This window comes from Pleurodeles waltl, chromosome 9 (assembly GCF_031143425.1).
Source record: "Pleurodeles waltl isolate 20211129_DDA chromosome 9, aPleWal1.hap1.20221129, whole genome shotgun sequence".
NCBI lineage: Eukaryota > Metazoa > Chordata > Amphibia > Caudata > Salamandridae > Pleurodeles > Pleurodeles waltl.
This window is the reverse complement of record NC_090448.1, coordinates 379,476,478-379,492,846: the sequence shown is the minus strand read 5'-3', so window position 1 is coordinate 379,492,846 and position 16,369 is coordinate 379,476,478. Positions and strand designations below refer to the sequence as shown.

The 16,369-nt window shown below is 38.9% G+C and overlaps 1 protein-coding gene across 1 annotated transcript in view; it reads right to left on the bottom strand.

Annotated features, from left to right (window-relative positions):
- BICRA (BRD4 interacting chromatin remodeling complex associated protein) overlaps positions 1-16,369 on the bottom strand; it is a 508,223-nt gene that overhangs the window by 226,722 nt on the left and 265,132 nt on the right. Inside the window, exon 5 of the mRNA XM_069206977.1 lies at positions 6,592-6,637. Coding sequence (XP_069063078.1) covers positions 6,592-6,637 — 46 coding nt within the window. The remainder of the gene's footprint in view (positions 1-6,591; positions 6,638-16,369) is intronic.

The window sequence follows — 16,369 nt, the reverse complement described above, 5'->3', positions numbered from 1 at the left end:
AAAAAGGCAGGATAAGTGAGGTTGCATTTATAGTGTAATGGTTTACTTTGGCTGCTGTGTGCATTCTTTCTAAATTGGATACTCCACAGTGCTCCTTTTGTTATAGAACCCTTTTATGCATGCAGCTTTTTAGGTCTTTTTGTTGCATTTTTACCTGAAGTTCTTAATGTCTGCCGTTAATCAATACCTTTTGATTCTCTTAAATATTTATGTATAATAATAATATACTTTCAGCCTGTCCTCTTTATTCATTGGCCTGTTATGGTATATTTTACATTTTTCTTCCACCCACTACAGCTTCGGGCAGCTCCCTTCAGCAACTGGCTAATTCACCACGAGAGAGGTGCCATTCTGTCCTTCCACAAGGAGCATATATAAATACAAAGTAATTCTCTTCAGTACCAGGAATTACTATAGGCCTGTGTGAGCTTTGAGTACAAAAAAATTTTTTTAGCCATTGTGTGTTTTTTTTTTTTTTTTTCCTAAGGAGGGCACAGCATCTTTATTAACAATAACTTTTGCAAAAACAATGACAAACAAAATTAGGCACTGATAAAGCCAAAATGCTGGCAGCCAACACCAGAATGATTGGCTTTGCCAGTACTAGTTTTTTCTTTCCAAAGGTGTGAATGACCATCCGTCAGCAGGACTTCTAGAATTTAGCGATTATGGGTTGTCTGAATGTGCCATACAATCCACCAACACCACCAAAATTAGCAGTTCTGAAAAAAATGGTCATAGCTCAAGAGGATCAAAGATTACTCAATAAAAGGGCACCTCCCGTGGTGCAATGCAGTAGAAAACCCTTTAGATAAGTAAACAGGTCACCAGTTATTCTCCGATTACTGTATTCAAGAGAATAACTGACTACTTACGAGAAAAGTTTGTCAGGACAAAATTATTGTCTGTTAAAATGGCAACAAAATAGCGAAATAATGCTGCCATAGAACGTAATCTATCATGCCAAACAATTTGCCCTTTCTTTTCAAATAATTCAGTAAACCTACAGTTAATATGGTCCCCTGTTCCCACAATTCATGTGGCCCTACCAATTAGCAGCAATACCTGGAACTGCTTGTGAGGAAATCTCTGTCTGCTGACAGGTAACAGTTACTGGCACCCCTTACAAAATTCAAGACACTGTTCAATCTGTTTAACACGTCCTCTAAAGAAGTTTTCTTTTGCCCCATGTATTCTTCAGCAAGTGCTCCTTTCTGTAAATAGGCCTGTAAATCGTGTTCTTATCTTGTCAAATTTGCTGTGCATTGAAAGACAGAGGTCAAATGTCAGGCTCTGTCTTTTGAGGAAGTTTGGCGATTACTTTTATTTCTCTTGCTTCACTAGGGGGTGGGAATGGGTGTTTTTCTAGCACACAACAACATTTGAATGAACTACACCAGTATTTAAGAATATATCAGAATTATGAGTGCACAAACGAAGCACATGTTTGAAGTGTGTGGGAAACAAATACTTGAATATGATCAAAACAAACCAATATGCTACGTGATGCCATTTCTACACCTTATTGTTGTGCGCTTTACAGTTTTATTAGTAAACTTGTATGTCTGTGCAAATGTAATGGTCATTTCAATTGAAAATGTGTTGTGTTTAATGACAGTGCACTAGCCAACTCATGCATACTTCACGCCACTACTCTGCACAACTCCACTCTATTTTGCACCACTCCGCGCCACTGCACTCTACTCCTATCTGTACCACTCTATGCCCCACTACTCTACGCCAATGCACTCCACATCACTGCACTCTACAACACTCCAGTCTAGGTCACCCCAATCCAATCTGCACAGTTTCACTCTACGACATTATGCAACACTGCACTCAATGCCAATACACTCTATGCAAATGCACTTTACTTTAACACTCAACTCTTCGCCTAAGCAAAAGTTTCTATCCACTGTAAAACACTCTAATCTACTCTGCACTACTGCACTCTACGGCATTACACTCTACCCAGCACCACTCCACTTTACACACTTCACTCTACTCTGAAACAACATACTCTATGCCACTTCACTCTACTGCACTCTGCATCACTCTACTGTGTGCCATTGTACTCAACTTGAATGGCACTTTGCTAATCCTATGCTTAAATAGTTTCCTGTATAAATGGCAGAAGACTTTGTCTCTTTCTAGCTCGGCGTGGATGGTACTGTACTAATTTTATGCATAGAAATGTCGTTAGACAAGCAGTCATTTGAGGTGAGCAAATTTAGAGTGTCGCTGGTGATGTAGGGTGCTCCATACTGGAGCTGCTCTTCACCTCAACTTAGGAACTAAGCAGAGTTCTCTTCTTTTTTGGGATAATCCATGTGTCACTCTAAGTCTGAAAGGGTAATGTTTTGACTTATACTGGATGTGGGGTTGTTTTTGCTCATTCCATGTTGACCTGGATGATATTTTACCAATCCAAAACAGTAATACTATGCCTAGAGTGGGTAAAGGCTTTTGTCATTTTACAAAACGGTGTGGACGGCACTGTGCTAATCCTATGCTTACAGACTTTGCTGTATAAACGTCAAAAGACTTAGTTCCCTCCTAGCTCGGCGTGGATGGCACTGCGCTAATTCTATGTTTAACAACTTTGCTAGAAAAGTAGACGTTTGAGGTGAGCAAATTTAGAGTGCTGCTGGTGATGTAGGGTGCTCTATACTAGAGCTACTCTCTGCCTAAACTTGGGAACTACCCATAGTTCCCTCTTCTTTTTTTGCATAGTTGATGCATCACTCTAAGCCTAAAAGGGTATTATTTTGAGAGATATATATATATATATATATATATATATATATATATATAACTATGCACACATTTTACATATAGATTTAATCTAATGAGAGTAGGGTATAATAGCAAAACTTTTACATATATATTTTTCAACTGTAATGTCAATTATTATGCTTTTTCTTACATTAAAACATATCAAGCCATTTGTTACTAATATTGTTAGCAACTAGTAGTAGAATCAACATAATAGCTGCCAATAATAATGAAAAGTCATTTTACTAGGACTGCAGATTATTTGAATAAGTATATGATATGATTAATAAACTGAAATTTGCTTCATTCTAACGCTCACTGATTTAAGTTTTATTTATCTAGTTTACAGATCAAGAAATTGACCAGGTCTGATTAACACTTGGATATGAAACCTTTACAGCGAAACATCACATCTAGTTTCCAAAAAGTATGTTGCTTCCCACAAAAATATAATTGTCTTGATTTGTTTTATATTTCTAAAAGTGGTTCTGGGAGTTTGGTGAGTCCAAAGTAATCATGCTTAAAGTCGATTTTTGATTCATATTATACACTGAGGCTGTGAAATTATACTTTCCCTATTTACTTCTTGTGGCATGCATTTTTGCCTTAGAAAAATACTACTGTTATATTATACTATATTAACTATATTGTTAGTCGACTGAGTTTTTAAATAGTACAGTTTAAGGCATTCCAGAAGGAGTCTGATACTACTTTAGGAAAAGTGTCTTGGTTCACCTGTTTTTTGTTTAACTTTTCACTTTGTGAGAAAAAATAATAAACTAAAGTAAAAAAATAAATAAAAAATAAAAAAACTGGCGAATAACTGAATTGTGGACTCCCAAATCTTTAAGACAATATTATTGAATACTTGATATTACGTAGCTATCAGAGCAAAGTTAATATGAGTCACATTACAGCTCAATCTTTTTGTTTGAGACTTGCACCTTTCTGTTTGTTGAATTATAGTGGGGATGAACAAGGTGCGCAGAGGTTTCTTTTGCCACAAGTGTTCTCACAAACAAAATGCAATAACTGGAACTGACCACCTGTAGCACCCAAATGTCTGATGTGACGCAGTGTCACTGCTGGTCAAGTAAGCATTAGCCTTCTTGCCACAGGAGATAAGTGGTCCTGAAGAGTGAAGATCTTCCTGAAGTACTTTGTACAGCAAACATGATACACCAGGGAATGTAAAGTGTTAGTTCAGTGCTGTTCCTCCAATGAGCATCCATCTGAGAGACCATCACTATTGGATAAGTCATTTGGGACTGTGGGACACTAGGGTTTTCATCAGGGTGCTTTTCCAACTAACAGCTATTCACAGAGGACCACCCAAAGACTTTATCTTACCTCCCCTGAACTGGAAGTTGCAGCCACGCAGAATGGGAAGATGACCCCCTCAGATTGCAACTGTTAGCTTAATACTGCTCAGTAATTTCACAAATAATTTAGATGGCAGCTTGAGACACCCTATTTAAACTACACAGTTAGCTACAGTAAAGTAATCCCTTTGTATCACAAAGTTGTCTAATGTGGATGCTGGATGAAGGCTGATACACACGGTTAAAAAGCATGCATTTTAAGTTAGAACTGTATGTACCATATTATTTTATTTATTTATTATGTTTCTTATTGTGATGTACAGGTGCAGCAGTGTAAGGGCTGATGACACATATCTGAACACATGATGAAGATAGACTCTTTTTCTATGTAAGAGAGGCTATAGGTGTTTCTTTGAAGTATACCAAAAACATGCCCAGACGTAGGTCTTCTTACTCACTGTGCCACTGGAACTAAGCTACACCCAACTGAAGGCCCAAACAGGGGCAAAAGCAACGTTGAGTTGCCTGTGTTCTGGTTCTGAGAGGACCAGGGTTGGCAGTTTGGGCTAGGCTGTTCCTATTTGAGCAGGGCCAAGAGTGCTTTACATACGGCTGGGTCTAATCTGAGGTGGCATGCTGGATAAAAGAACAATGGGTTGTAATGCTACCTCGAGTGATCGCTAGGGGTTACACAACTTGCAAGCATTAATCAGATCACCTTTTGTATGTTTGATATACCGCCATAAGTGGCCAAGGGTATGCTGGAACTAAGCTACACCTGGATGAAGAACCGAAACTAGGACAAAGCTGGTCTTGGGTTGCTTATGTTCTGGTTCTGAGAGGACCTGGATTGGCAGTTCAAGCTTGTCTGTTCTGAGCAGGGACTAGACTGATTGGCATATGTCTGGGTATAATATGAGGTGGCAGAGTAGACACAAGAACAATAGATTGGAATGGGTTGGTGACTGCCAGTGGTTAGACAAATTACAAGCATTGGTCCATCACCTTTTGTATGTTTGATATATGTTATTCTTTTACTTTTTTCATTACTGCATGAACGCTATACTGTATATCCATATGGTAAACATATTTTTCTATAAAGTTGTGTAACTATAAAAAATGCAGTTTTTTTTTTAGATACATCATAACTGTCCCAACACCATTCCATTTCTAACTGTTGTAATATGGTTACAAATAATATTATGACATCTGCTTATTTAAAAATAAATAAATAAAACCCTTACATTAGGTAGTTGGAGGCAACATATTATAGCTATGCAAAGATTTTGCACCAACCTTCATTCCCTAAAATGAGGTTCCACGTTTTCTTAATTGGGCTTTTTATACCAATTTATGTGCTTTGATTCCATCCACCATGGAGACTAATATGGCAATTGTTCAGAGGGGTAGGATTTAAAAGTGGGGGCGGGCATCACTCACATAATTTGGTACAGTGTAATTACATGAATTACAGCAAAATTATGCATATTTACGTGAGGAACGTAACCCTATATTTAGTACTATTTTCGTAGCACAAAATGCACATGTGGATGCATTTTGCACTAAAATATTAGAGCTAAATGCAACATAACAGAAACAGCTGCCTGCTCTCTGTTCCTGTGCTCTTGGGTGGACATTTCTGCCTCATATTAAACAAACTGGTGTAATCGTGTAATTTTCAGTAATTGTGCATCACAGGAGTAACGTGAAATTACTCCAATTACCTCCAGCGTAATTAAAATTTCACCCAGGCCTTTTCAAAACTGAAATTATACCTTCAATTTATGATACTTAAGTGTTACAGAGACTGAACACTGTTGCTCAGTTAAGATTGTGACTCATAATGAAGTAACTAAAGCTAAAGTAGCTGAACAGAATAGCATGAAATATTTAACAATGTTTAGATTTGCAAGTAAAAGCATTCTTGACAACAGGCTGTGAATATTTAGGGAACCACCTTTCGCATCACACCTGTCCTACTGGTGTAACACATATTCTCAGCAATACATGAATACAATTACTGTCTGGCAAATCCTGGAGCACTAATGTACAGTAAACAGTTTGCAATGAAATTCAACAAAACAGGTCAAGCAGTTACGCTTCTTTGCATCCCTTACTGCAGTGGTTCCCAACCTGTGGTCCGGGGACCCCTGGGGGTCCGCAAAGCCTTCTCAGGGGGTCAGCGACTGCTTAGAAAATGAAAAAATATTAACAAATATTGACAAATTAGGTCCCCGGCTTCTAGTAATGACCCAGACGGGGGTCCCTGGATTCCAATGATGATTCAGTGGGGGTCCCTGGGTTCCATTAATGTTAAAGTGGGGGTCCACAGAAATCAAAAGGTTGGGAACCACTGCCTTATTGTGCTCAAAATTAGACAACCCTTGCCTCGCAGGCAAAACTATTTATACTTCCACAAGTAAAGTCTATACCACGCAGGATACAACGACCACGTGTCTAGAAAGAACTTCGTGTAGGGTGAGTACAGACTTACCAAATTACATCTAGCAAGCATCGCCCATCCTCATCATCCATGTCAACTGCAATGAAAAGAGAAGGAAAGGATTAATTTTTTTTAAAGGAAGCTGGACTATTCAGAAGAAATACTTCTGATTTAGGAACTGAAATAGGTCCAAACAGGATAATTACTTATATACATAGAGAAGATGCAAGGGGAAATATACATCTGTAGTGGATGTATAACGTGGCATGTACGGCAGTGATGCACAATGAAAAAACAAACTGCACTTCGAGAGCAACCAAAGCATCTGCAACAACCTAATAGTTAGGCAAGTGTGGAAAGAACGATACACCAGAAATGTAAAACACTATAGGATACCTGGAAAATAAAATAGGAATAAGCATATAAACACATTAAGACCGCAGGATATACAAACAGGGTAACAGCAACCACATACCAAGAGATGCACTTGTATCCAGTCAGTTGTCGCAATCTTCTGTAAAGACTGCATACTCCCAGACAGAAAAAACTGCTAACCATTTGACAAATAAAATATTGAAAACTTTGCCCTTCCTAACTGCCACCTCAATGCTGTACTAAGTGCCCAAGCAGGAGTAAGTGGAAGCAGGTAAATTGTCAATCCTTATCATTGTATTAAGTGGAACTGCTCACACTTTCACGTAACTGAAATATAAATCTCTGCCTAGACTTGTAACTGAAACGTTAGGGGAAAGGGAATATTGCCATTTAAGACCAACTTTTTGCTCCATGTAATTGGAAGGGTTTCAGCAAGCAGTGTAATTTCAGTACGGTTTGATAACCAAATGAGTTGGAAGGGAAACAGTAGTCAAGCCCAAGCCTGAAGATCAGTGTTTTTTGTAAAAGCAGCAGCCCTGCAGGAAAACTAATTTTACAGCAGAGCCGGCGGGCTATATCCCAGCAGTAGTAAAGAGCAAAACCTGTAAGAACTGGTCTTGAACTGGTGGCCTACTTTTGTCTTCATTCCTAACACTTGGGAAGGAATGAAGACAGGGTATTGTTTAACATGTGTTTAACCACAGCAATGACCAGTAGGCGAAATATGGTCTGAAGTTATCTAAGTAGATGCACCAAAGAAAATGTAAGAAGCATTGGCAAAGGCAATAGGTCGCACCTTTGCATTTTTTCTTTGGGTTATCTCTATTGTACTGTAATTATGTGGATTCTTTAGACTTACTTCCTTTATAAGTTCTTCATTTATTGATATCACATTGTTTCTTAAATGAGTGACGTTTTTGTACAGTTTTATTGCATAAAAATGCAAATGCAATTTGCAAATTGTCTGGATTTTTTTAAATATACTTTTTTAATGCAGCTCCATGTTCCTGTGTTCAGGTCCATTATGTTTTTTGTATTTAGAAGAAATGTTTTAATCACTTAATAAAAATCATGAGGGCTGAGCCTTTTTCCTGGCCCAAAGAAGGGTGACCAATGCTTCGTTCTATGTGGCCTTCTATTCGCATACACAACTGCATACAACTCCGTAAATAAACTTTGCGCATTTTAAAATTCACAATAGAAAGTGTAGATCCGGAGTGGAGTTGGACTGCACGTTCTCTAATAAACTTCAATATTCTAAAGAATTTGTGGTGCTACTGGTTTGTAGGTCTGCCATTGAAAGGATGTACCCCCAACATTATCAATTTAGCTTTGCATTGAATATATAAAGAACAGATTAGGAACAACGCCCATTGTATTAAAGTGGTGGCATACAAAAACATCTGAAAATTTAAAACATCATATATGTTTACTGAAGAGTGCATATAGCTCCAAACTCACTGTAGTGTTACAAAGTGTCTGGTCCTTCCTTGGGAAAAGATCTTACCTTGTGCTGTACAGGTCGCAAAAGTTTTGCCAGTGAACAGGCTGTAAACAGTGTAAATGTGTTAGGGTGACGCCAAGAATGAAAAGTGTTTTTTTGTTGTTTTTTTTTTAAAATACTTTGAAATGTAATGGCCATGTGCCATCTTTTGTTTAACCCCTTCGCTGCCAGGGCTTTTCCCCCTCAGGTGCCAAGCCTTTTTTTGGGCTATTTGGGGAAGGGGGAGCTTAGGCCCTCATAACTTTTTGTCCACATAAGCTACCCATGCCAAATTTGCGTCCTTTCCCCCCCCCCCCAACATCCTCAGCATTCTAGAGGTACCCAGAGTTAGTGGGTTCCCCTGAAGGAGACCAATAAATTAGCCAAAATACAGCAAAAATGTTGCTTTAAAAAAAAAAAAGGAAAAAAAGGGCTTCAGAAGGGGGCTTGTGATTTTTCCCTGAAAATGGCATCAACAAAGGGTTTGCGGTGCTAAAATCACCATCTTTCCAGCTTTCAGGAACAGGCAGACTTGAATCAGAAATCCCAATTTTTCAACCCTATTTGGGCATTTTACTGGGACATACCCCATTTTTACATTTTTTTGGTGCTTTCAGCCTCCTTCCAGTCAGTTACAGAAATGGGTGTGAAACAAAATGCTGGATCCCAGAAACCTAAACATTTCTGAAAAGTAGACCAAATTCTGAATTCAGCAATGGGTAATTTGTGTAGAACCTACAAGGGTTTCCTACAAAAAATAACAAATAAAACAATATTGAAACTGAGGTGAAAAAAACAGCCATTTTTCTCTACGTTTTACTCTAACTTTTTCCTGCAATGTCAGGTTTTTGAAAGCAATATACCGTTACGTCTGCTGGACTCTTCTGATTGCGGGGATACATGGGGCTTGTAGGTTCATCAAGAACCCTAGGTACCCAGAGCCAATAAATGAGCTGCACCTTGCAGTGGGTTTTCATTCTATACCGGGTATACAGCAATTAATTTGCTGAAATATTAAAAAGAGTGAAAAATAGGTATCAAGAAAACCTTTGTATTTCCAAAATGGACACAAGATAAGGTGTTGAGGAGGAGTGGTTATTTGCACATCTCTGGATTTTTGGGGTGCCCATACTAGCATGTGAATTACAGGGCATTTCTCAGATAGACATTTTTTACACACTGTGTTATATTTGGAAGGAATAAATGTAGAGAAAGACAAGGGGCAATAACACTTGTTTTGCTATTTTATGTTCCCCCAAGTCTCCTGATAAAAATGGTACCTCACTTGTGTGGGTAGGCCTAGCGCCCGCGACAGGAAATGCCCCAAAACACAACGTGGACACATCACATTTCCCCAAAGAAAAAAAGGTGTTTTTAGCAATGTGCCTACCTGTGGATTTTGGCCTCTGGCTCAGCCTGCACCTAGGGAATCCTACGAAGCCTGTACATTTTTGAAAACTAGAGACCTAGGGGAATCCAAGATGAGGTGACTTGTGGGGCTCTCACCAGGTTCTGTTACCCAGAATCATTTGCAAATCTCAAAATGTGGCTAAAAAAAAACACTTTTTCCTCACATTTCAGTGACAGAAAGTTCTCGAATATGAGAGGAGCCAGAAATTTCCTTCCACCCAGCGTTCCCCCAAGTCTCCCGACAAAAATGGTACCTCACTTGTGTGGGTAGGCCTTGTGCTCGCAACAGGAAATGCCCCAAAACACTATCTGGACACATCAAAATTATCAAAAAGAAAACTACCTGTTTTTGTGGGGGCACCTGCGTTTTGGTCCTGGGCTCAGCAGCCATCTAGGGAAACCGACCAAACCCAGACATTTCTGAAAACTAGACACCCGAGGGAGTCAAGGGAGGTGTGACTTGCTTGGATCCCCCAATATTTTCTTACCTAGAATCTTCAGCAAACCTTAAATTTAGCTACAAAAAAAATAAAAATCACATTTTCCCCCCATTTCTGTGTGGGATCACTGCACCGGGACCAACCAACGTTCCCCTCAGTCTCCCGGTAAAAATAATACCTCACTTGTGTAGGTGGGCCAAGTGTTTGTGATAGGGAAGAGCCAAAAACATGTCGAAATTGAAGGGGAACCAAAGTGGGTCCAAAAGGGCAGTTTGAGAAAAATCATTTTTAGACTGACAAGTGCAGCAGAAGCAGAAATCTTATCGGCATAGATAAGACAATGCTGGGTGGTAGGAATTTTGCGGATTTCGGAAGGTTCCATCACAAAAATGTGGGGAAACTGTGTGCTTTCCAGCAAAGTTGCAGGTTACCAGGGCATTGTTGGTAAGGAAATGGTGCAGGGTGCATGTGAAGCACACCACCCTGGAATCCTCTAGATGTTTAGTTTTCAGATGTGTCTAGGTCTTGTGGATTTTTCTACATGGCAGCGTTCCAAAGTAAAAAAATAAAATAAAAATAAAAAGTGCAGCCCTCACCATTCCAAGTGGGATGATTTTGAGAGTTAACAAGCTCTCATGGCCCAAATGTAAACGAAAAACAAAAAATAATCAAATGTACTCTTGCTTGCCATGGGATAAGATCTTTTAGTGTGCGGGGGAGATCTGAAAGACTGTTAGCCCCTTCAGTTTGGGTGGGGGCATAACCAGGCCCATACTGGTTGGTAGCCACCACCCCACTATTTTCTTTTATTTTTTTATTCCCTGGCATCTAGTAGACGTTCTGTCCCCCCAGGGTGTGGATCGGGGGTAGTTGCCCAATCTGCCCACTGGTGGGCAGAACAACTTTGGCCCCATTTATTTGGGGTGGGGTTCTGGCCATACCCCCAACCTTTTCTTTTGAAAAAAAATCTTCCCTGGTCTCTGGTGGGCTTTCTAACCCCCCCCCCCCCTTGGGGCAGATGGGCTTTCCAAAAATAGGCAAATCTGCCCCCTTGGGGAGCGACCCTTGCCCAAGGGGCTGCCCCCCCAAAACAAAACACACACATACCAATCCATGGTGTCTAGAGGTTTGTGCCCCCTACGGGGGCAGATTGGTCTAACAAAAATAGGCCGATCTGCCCCGAAGGGGGGCAGAAATGGCCTAATAATAATTTGCCTGCTGCTGTAAAGTAAGTATGCAATTTTGGGAGGGGTGTACCCCTACTACTATCAATTTTAGGATGCAATGAATATAGAAAGAGAAGATTAGGGACAGCCTCCCTTGCATTAAAGTGGTAGGACACAGAGACATGAGAAAATCTTAAACATTATAAATATTTATTGCGGTGTGCATATTTCTCCAAACACTATTTTTTGTAACAAAATGAAGCCTGTAACACCTAGGATGTTCCTTACTGAACAACTACCAAGATTGCAACCGCTGCTAACAGAAAGAAAATTATGGTTATTAAAATAGAATCAGGTAGGCGCCTAACACACTATCAAAGGTGTTTTCAAATTGCTAGGTTTCTGACAAGAAAACTAAATAAAACAAAGAGCATAATAATATGTTCCACTGGAATTATGTGGCAAGTTAAGGCCAAATTATGGGGTGCAAGAGTAAATCATGATGCAGAAAATGCAAATTAGGCAGCATAATGTGGCACATTTCGTAATACTATTATTTCATTATTTTGTAATTTTTCAACTTGTTAACACTGTCTGGGCATTGGCTGATACTCATTAGTACCAGTTTAACACCTAAATATAGCAATAAGCAACAAAAATCTAACTAGTCAACCTTTGCAAATGGCCTTCCATTGGCCAGGACCATGTGCTGCTGCATTCTTAGTAACTTTTGAACCGTTTGAGAAAGAAACACAATTTTATTTTGTTAATTAATTATTTCCCACATAATCTGTTTAATTTATGTGGCTAATGCAGCAAACAGGGCTTTAAGTGGGATCAAAAAACTGGAGGCGAGGGAGGGGTCTGTCAAAGATTCGCGGCCGATATAAATATAGTGTGGCTTAAAAGCATGGAAGCTAAAAAAATATGTGCATAGCATAGTGTGCCACCCAACTGATATTTTGCTGCTTCTTCCTGTATTTGCATAAATGCTTCAGTTCTGCAATGATGGGACAGTGAAAGGACTGTAAAGAGTCTCTTTCAAGTTGCATCAAAGGTAGGGAGGGTGGTATTGCTGCCCACTTAAGATTTTTTTTTTCACCGTGAGGGCGAAAATAGAGCACCCAAAAGGGACCAATCTCGGCACTTGCTTTTCAGAACTGCCAGTGCAGAGCACCAGCAGGAGACCCGCCCACTTAAAGCCCTGGAGGCAAAGCTATAACTGTGCAAAAATTGCCACAGACGCGCATAATTCCAGTGGCCCTGAATAAATGCCCCAACGCAAACTCTGAAAAAAGATTTCGTTTTTAGGCTGACATTCCAACTCCATGCTTAGTTGGTTGGTGCAGGTTTTCTTCCAGTTTGCTTTCTGAGTTTGAAAGAAAGTTTTAATCTATTTTACAAATCTCACGTAGGAAGAGTGCTTTTTCTTTTAGAAAGCACTCATGTAGCACTCATGTAGGTGATCCAGGGCAATAAAATAAAATTGCATAACAAAAAAGGAAACAATACAACAAAAACGTTACAAAGTTAGATTCAAATCACAAACACACATTTTAAAAGATCGCATTGTGTGCACACAACACAGTACTAAATGTGTTTTAAATTGTATTTCTGATTGGAAAAAAGAATACAACATAGAACATAATAATGAATGCCCCAACGTGAACAGTGATATATATATTTTTTTTTTTGCTGCGATTCCAACTCTATGCTTATGTCGTGGATACGTGTTTTGGGCTGATTTGATTTACGACTTTCAGAAAAAAGTTTGATTCGAATTCACATCACATGCCTAGGGGTAGCGCTTTCACTTCTTAAAAGTAATCATATGGGAGAGTCAGGGCAATGAAATAATATATACAGCATAGACAAAAAAAATGCAACAAAACGTTACGAGGTTAGATTCACATTAAAAAGAAACACGTTATAAAAGATAGCATCATGTACGCGTCCAACACACTAATAAAGATATTTTCAAATTGCATTATTTCTATTAAGAAAACTAAATAGAACAAAGAACATAATGATAAATGCCACAACGCAAATGTAAAAAAATGTTTTGGTCTGATTTGCATTCCAACTTTTAAAGTAAAGTTTTATTCACTTACAACAACCATGCATGGGGGAGCGTTTTTCCTTTTTGAAAGTGCCCATGTAGGAGATTCAGGGCAATGTTTCAAACAAAGAAAACCTAATACAGGAAGCAGGGACTTGCTCGCAGTAAGATAATCATGCATGATTTATTTAAAATAACCTTCCATGGTCCTCTCCGTGTTCACCAAAGGCATAAAACAACGTAAATAAACTTGCTATATTTTAAAATTCACAATAGAAATATGCTTAAAGGCTAATGGAGACGCCTGCTTATAGAACTCGAGTGGAATACCTGTAATAAGCTACAAACTTACAATGAATTTTGTGTTGCTACTGTAAAGTAAATCCGCCATTGACAGGATGTACCCCACTATTCTCAATTTTGTGTTGCACTGAATATATAAAAAGCACATTAGGAACAGCGTCTCTTGCACTTAAGTGGTAGCTACCAAAAAAATAAAAACATTATATGTGTTCATTGTAGGGTGCATTTATCGCAAAACTCTCCATATTATTAATTATTTTATTTTGGTAAAGTGAAGCGATTGGCACCTAGGAAGTTCAACAGGGAAATAACCCATACAGTGTATTTGTCACAGATCTTGTACATACTGCATTTGTTATATGTTTAGGACATCAAAGGGTGAAAACGCCTTTGTAAATTGTGTTACAATGTGGCTGGCTCTTCCAAGTGAAAATATCTTATCTTGTGCTCTAGAGGTTGCAAAAATCCTGCCAGTGAACAGGCTGTAAACAATGTCAATTGCCCAAGATCGCCATATGTTAGGGTGATGACATAACTGAAAATTATTTTTAGGGGCGAGCGCAAATCGCTCCATCCCATCTTGTAATCTCTTTTTGGTCTTCTAACCACAACCACGTGACATCAGTTACTTTAACTGGTTTGTGGGCTTGCCTTTTAAAATCTGCTTGCTTTCATTAGTTAAAAGCATGTACACGTCATAACATTTCCGGTGTTTGGCCCTCCTCGAGCGTACCGACCAACTACTGAAAACATACGAGGCTTGATGTTTTCCATCCGGTTCTGGGCTACTTTTTCTCTTTATTTAACAGCATGATCTCGCTGGCCAGTAGTCTAGCAATTTGCATGACATCGATCCTGTTACATAGGTAAACTTTTGCCGGTTACATGGACAACTGAACTATTGCCGATGGGTTTCACTGCAAGTTAACTTTTATTTCCCTTTGTGTGTCTGTGTTTGGCTGATGGCGGCAGTCGGCTCACTTATGTGAAACTTTTATTTTCAGTTTATATGCCAAGAAAAGTCCAGTTAGTTATGAGAACCGTTTAACTTTTCATTTTCAATTTATGTGACAAGAAAAGTCCAGGTAGTAGTTTACGATGCTAATAGCTCTAACTCGAGCAAAGGCGAGACCTATTGGATTGCAAATGCTTGGTATACTTTGAAATTTTATCACCATGTGCTTTCTTATGTAAAAACATATCTCTAAACAGTTTACTAACCAAGGAACAATCAATGCAGTTCATTCAAAAAGCAGAAATAGAAAATACAGACGGCAACAGCTTGGAATGACTAGGAAGTTCAAGACAGAACTACCAAGATTCCAATTGCTGCCAGCAGCAATAAGAGTACAGTGTGAGGTGTGCGGTGGGTTTTAAAGTATACACAAGGAAACTCCCCAAAAAACAGACAGGAGCTGAAGATAGCAAGCATGTAGTAATATACTTATGCATGAATTCCTTCAACTAATCCTCCGAAGACCCCTATTAGCGTTCACAAGGACGTACAATGGCACAAATGAAGTTTGCATATTTAAACTGCACAACAGAAGGATGTCTAAAGCGTATCAGAGACGCTTGCTTAAAGAACTAGAGTGGAGTTGGACTGCACATTCCGATAATTAACTGCAATATTCCAAGGAATTTGGTGCTGCTACTGTAAAGTAAGTACGCAATTGGGGGGGGGGGGGGTTTAATGAGCGTACCCCTAATATTAACAATTTTATGATGCACTGAATATGTAAAAAGAGGATCAGGGACAGCGTCCCTTCATGAAGTGGTAGAACTAAGAAAATTTAAATTGTTATAAATATGTAAAGCAGTGTGCATATTTTTCCAAACTCACTGTATTAGATATTTTTTTATTTAGTAACAAACTGAAGCGGATACCGCCTAGGAGTGAGTATAACCCATATAGTTCATTTAACTCTGAACTTAATACTGCATGTGCATGTATGGTCTCCCCCAAACAGTTTATCAGCCAAGGAACAATGCCCATAAAAAAGGAGGACGGCAACAGCTTGAAAGATCTAAGGAGTTCCATACACAACAATTATTAAGATTACAACCGCAGCCAACAGAAGGAAAATTAGGTGATAAAGAAAGCATTGTTTATGCGCTAAACACAGTATTAAAGATGTTTTCAAACTGCGTTTTTTCTGACAAGAAAACTAATAGAACTAAGAACATAATATGTTCCACTGGAATTATGCGGAAGGGTAAAACGAAATTATGAAGTGGGGGGGAGTAAATCACGGTGCAAGAAAATGCAAATTATACGCCATAATGAGGCACAATTTGTAACAGTATTTCATTATTTTGTAAAAATTTTTCACTAGTTAACATTGTCTGGGCATTGGTTGATCGTCATTCATACCAGTTTAACACCCAAAAATAGCAATAAGGAACAAAAATCTAACTCATCAACCTTTACAAGGGGCATTCTATTGGCCGGGACTGTGTGCTGCTGCATTTTTAGGAACTTTTAAACTGCTTGAGAAACAAATACAGTTCTATTTTGTTAAAATCAGCAGATTATGTGGGAAATGATGAATTATCCGGCTAATGCAACAAAATGTTAACTATGCAAAAATCG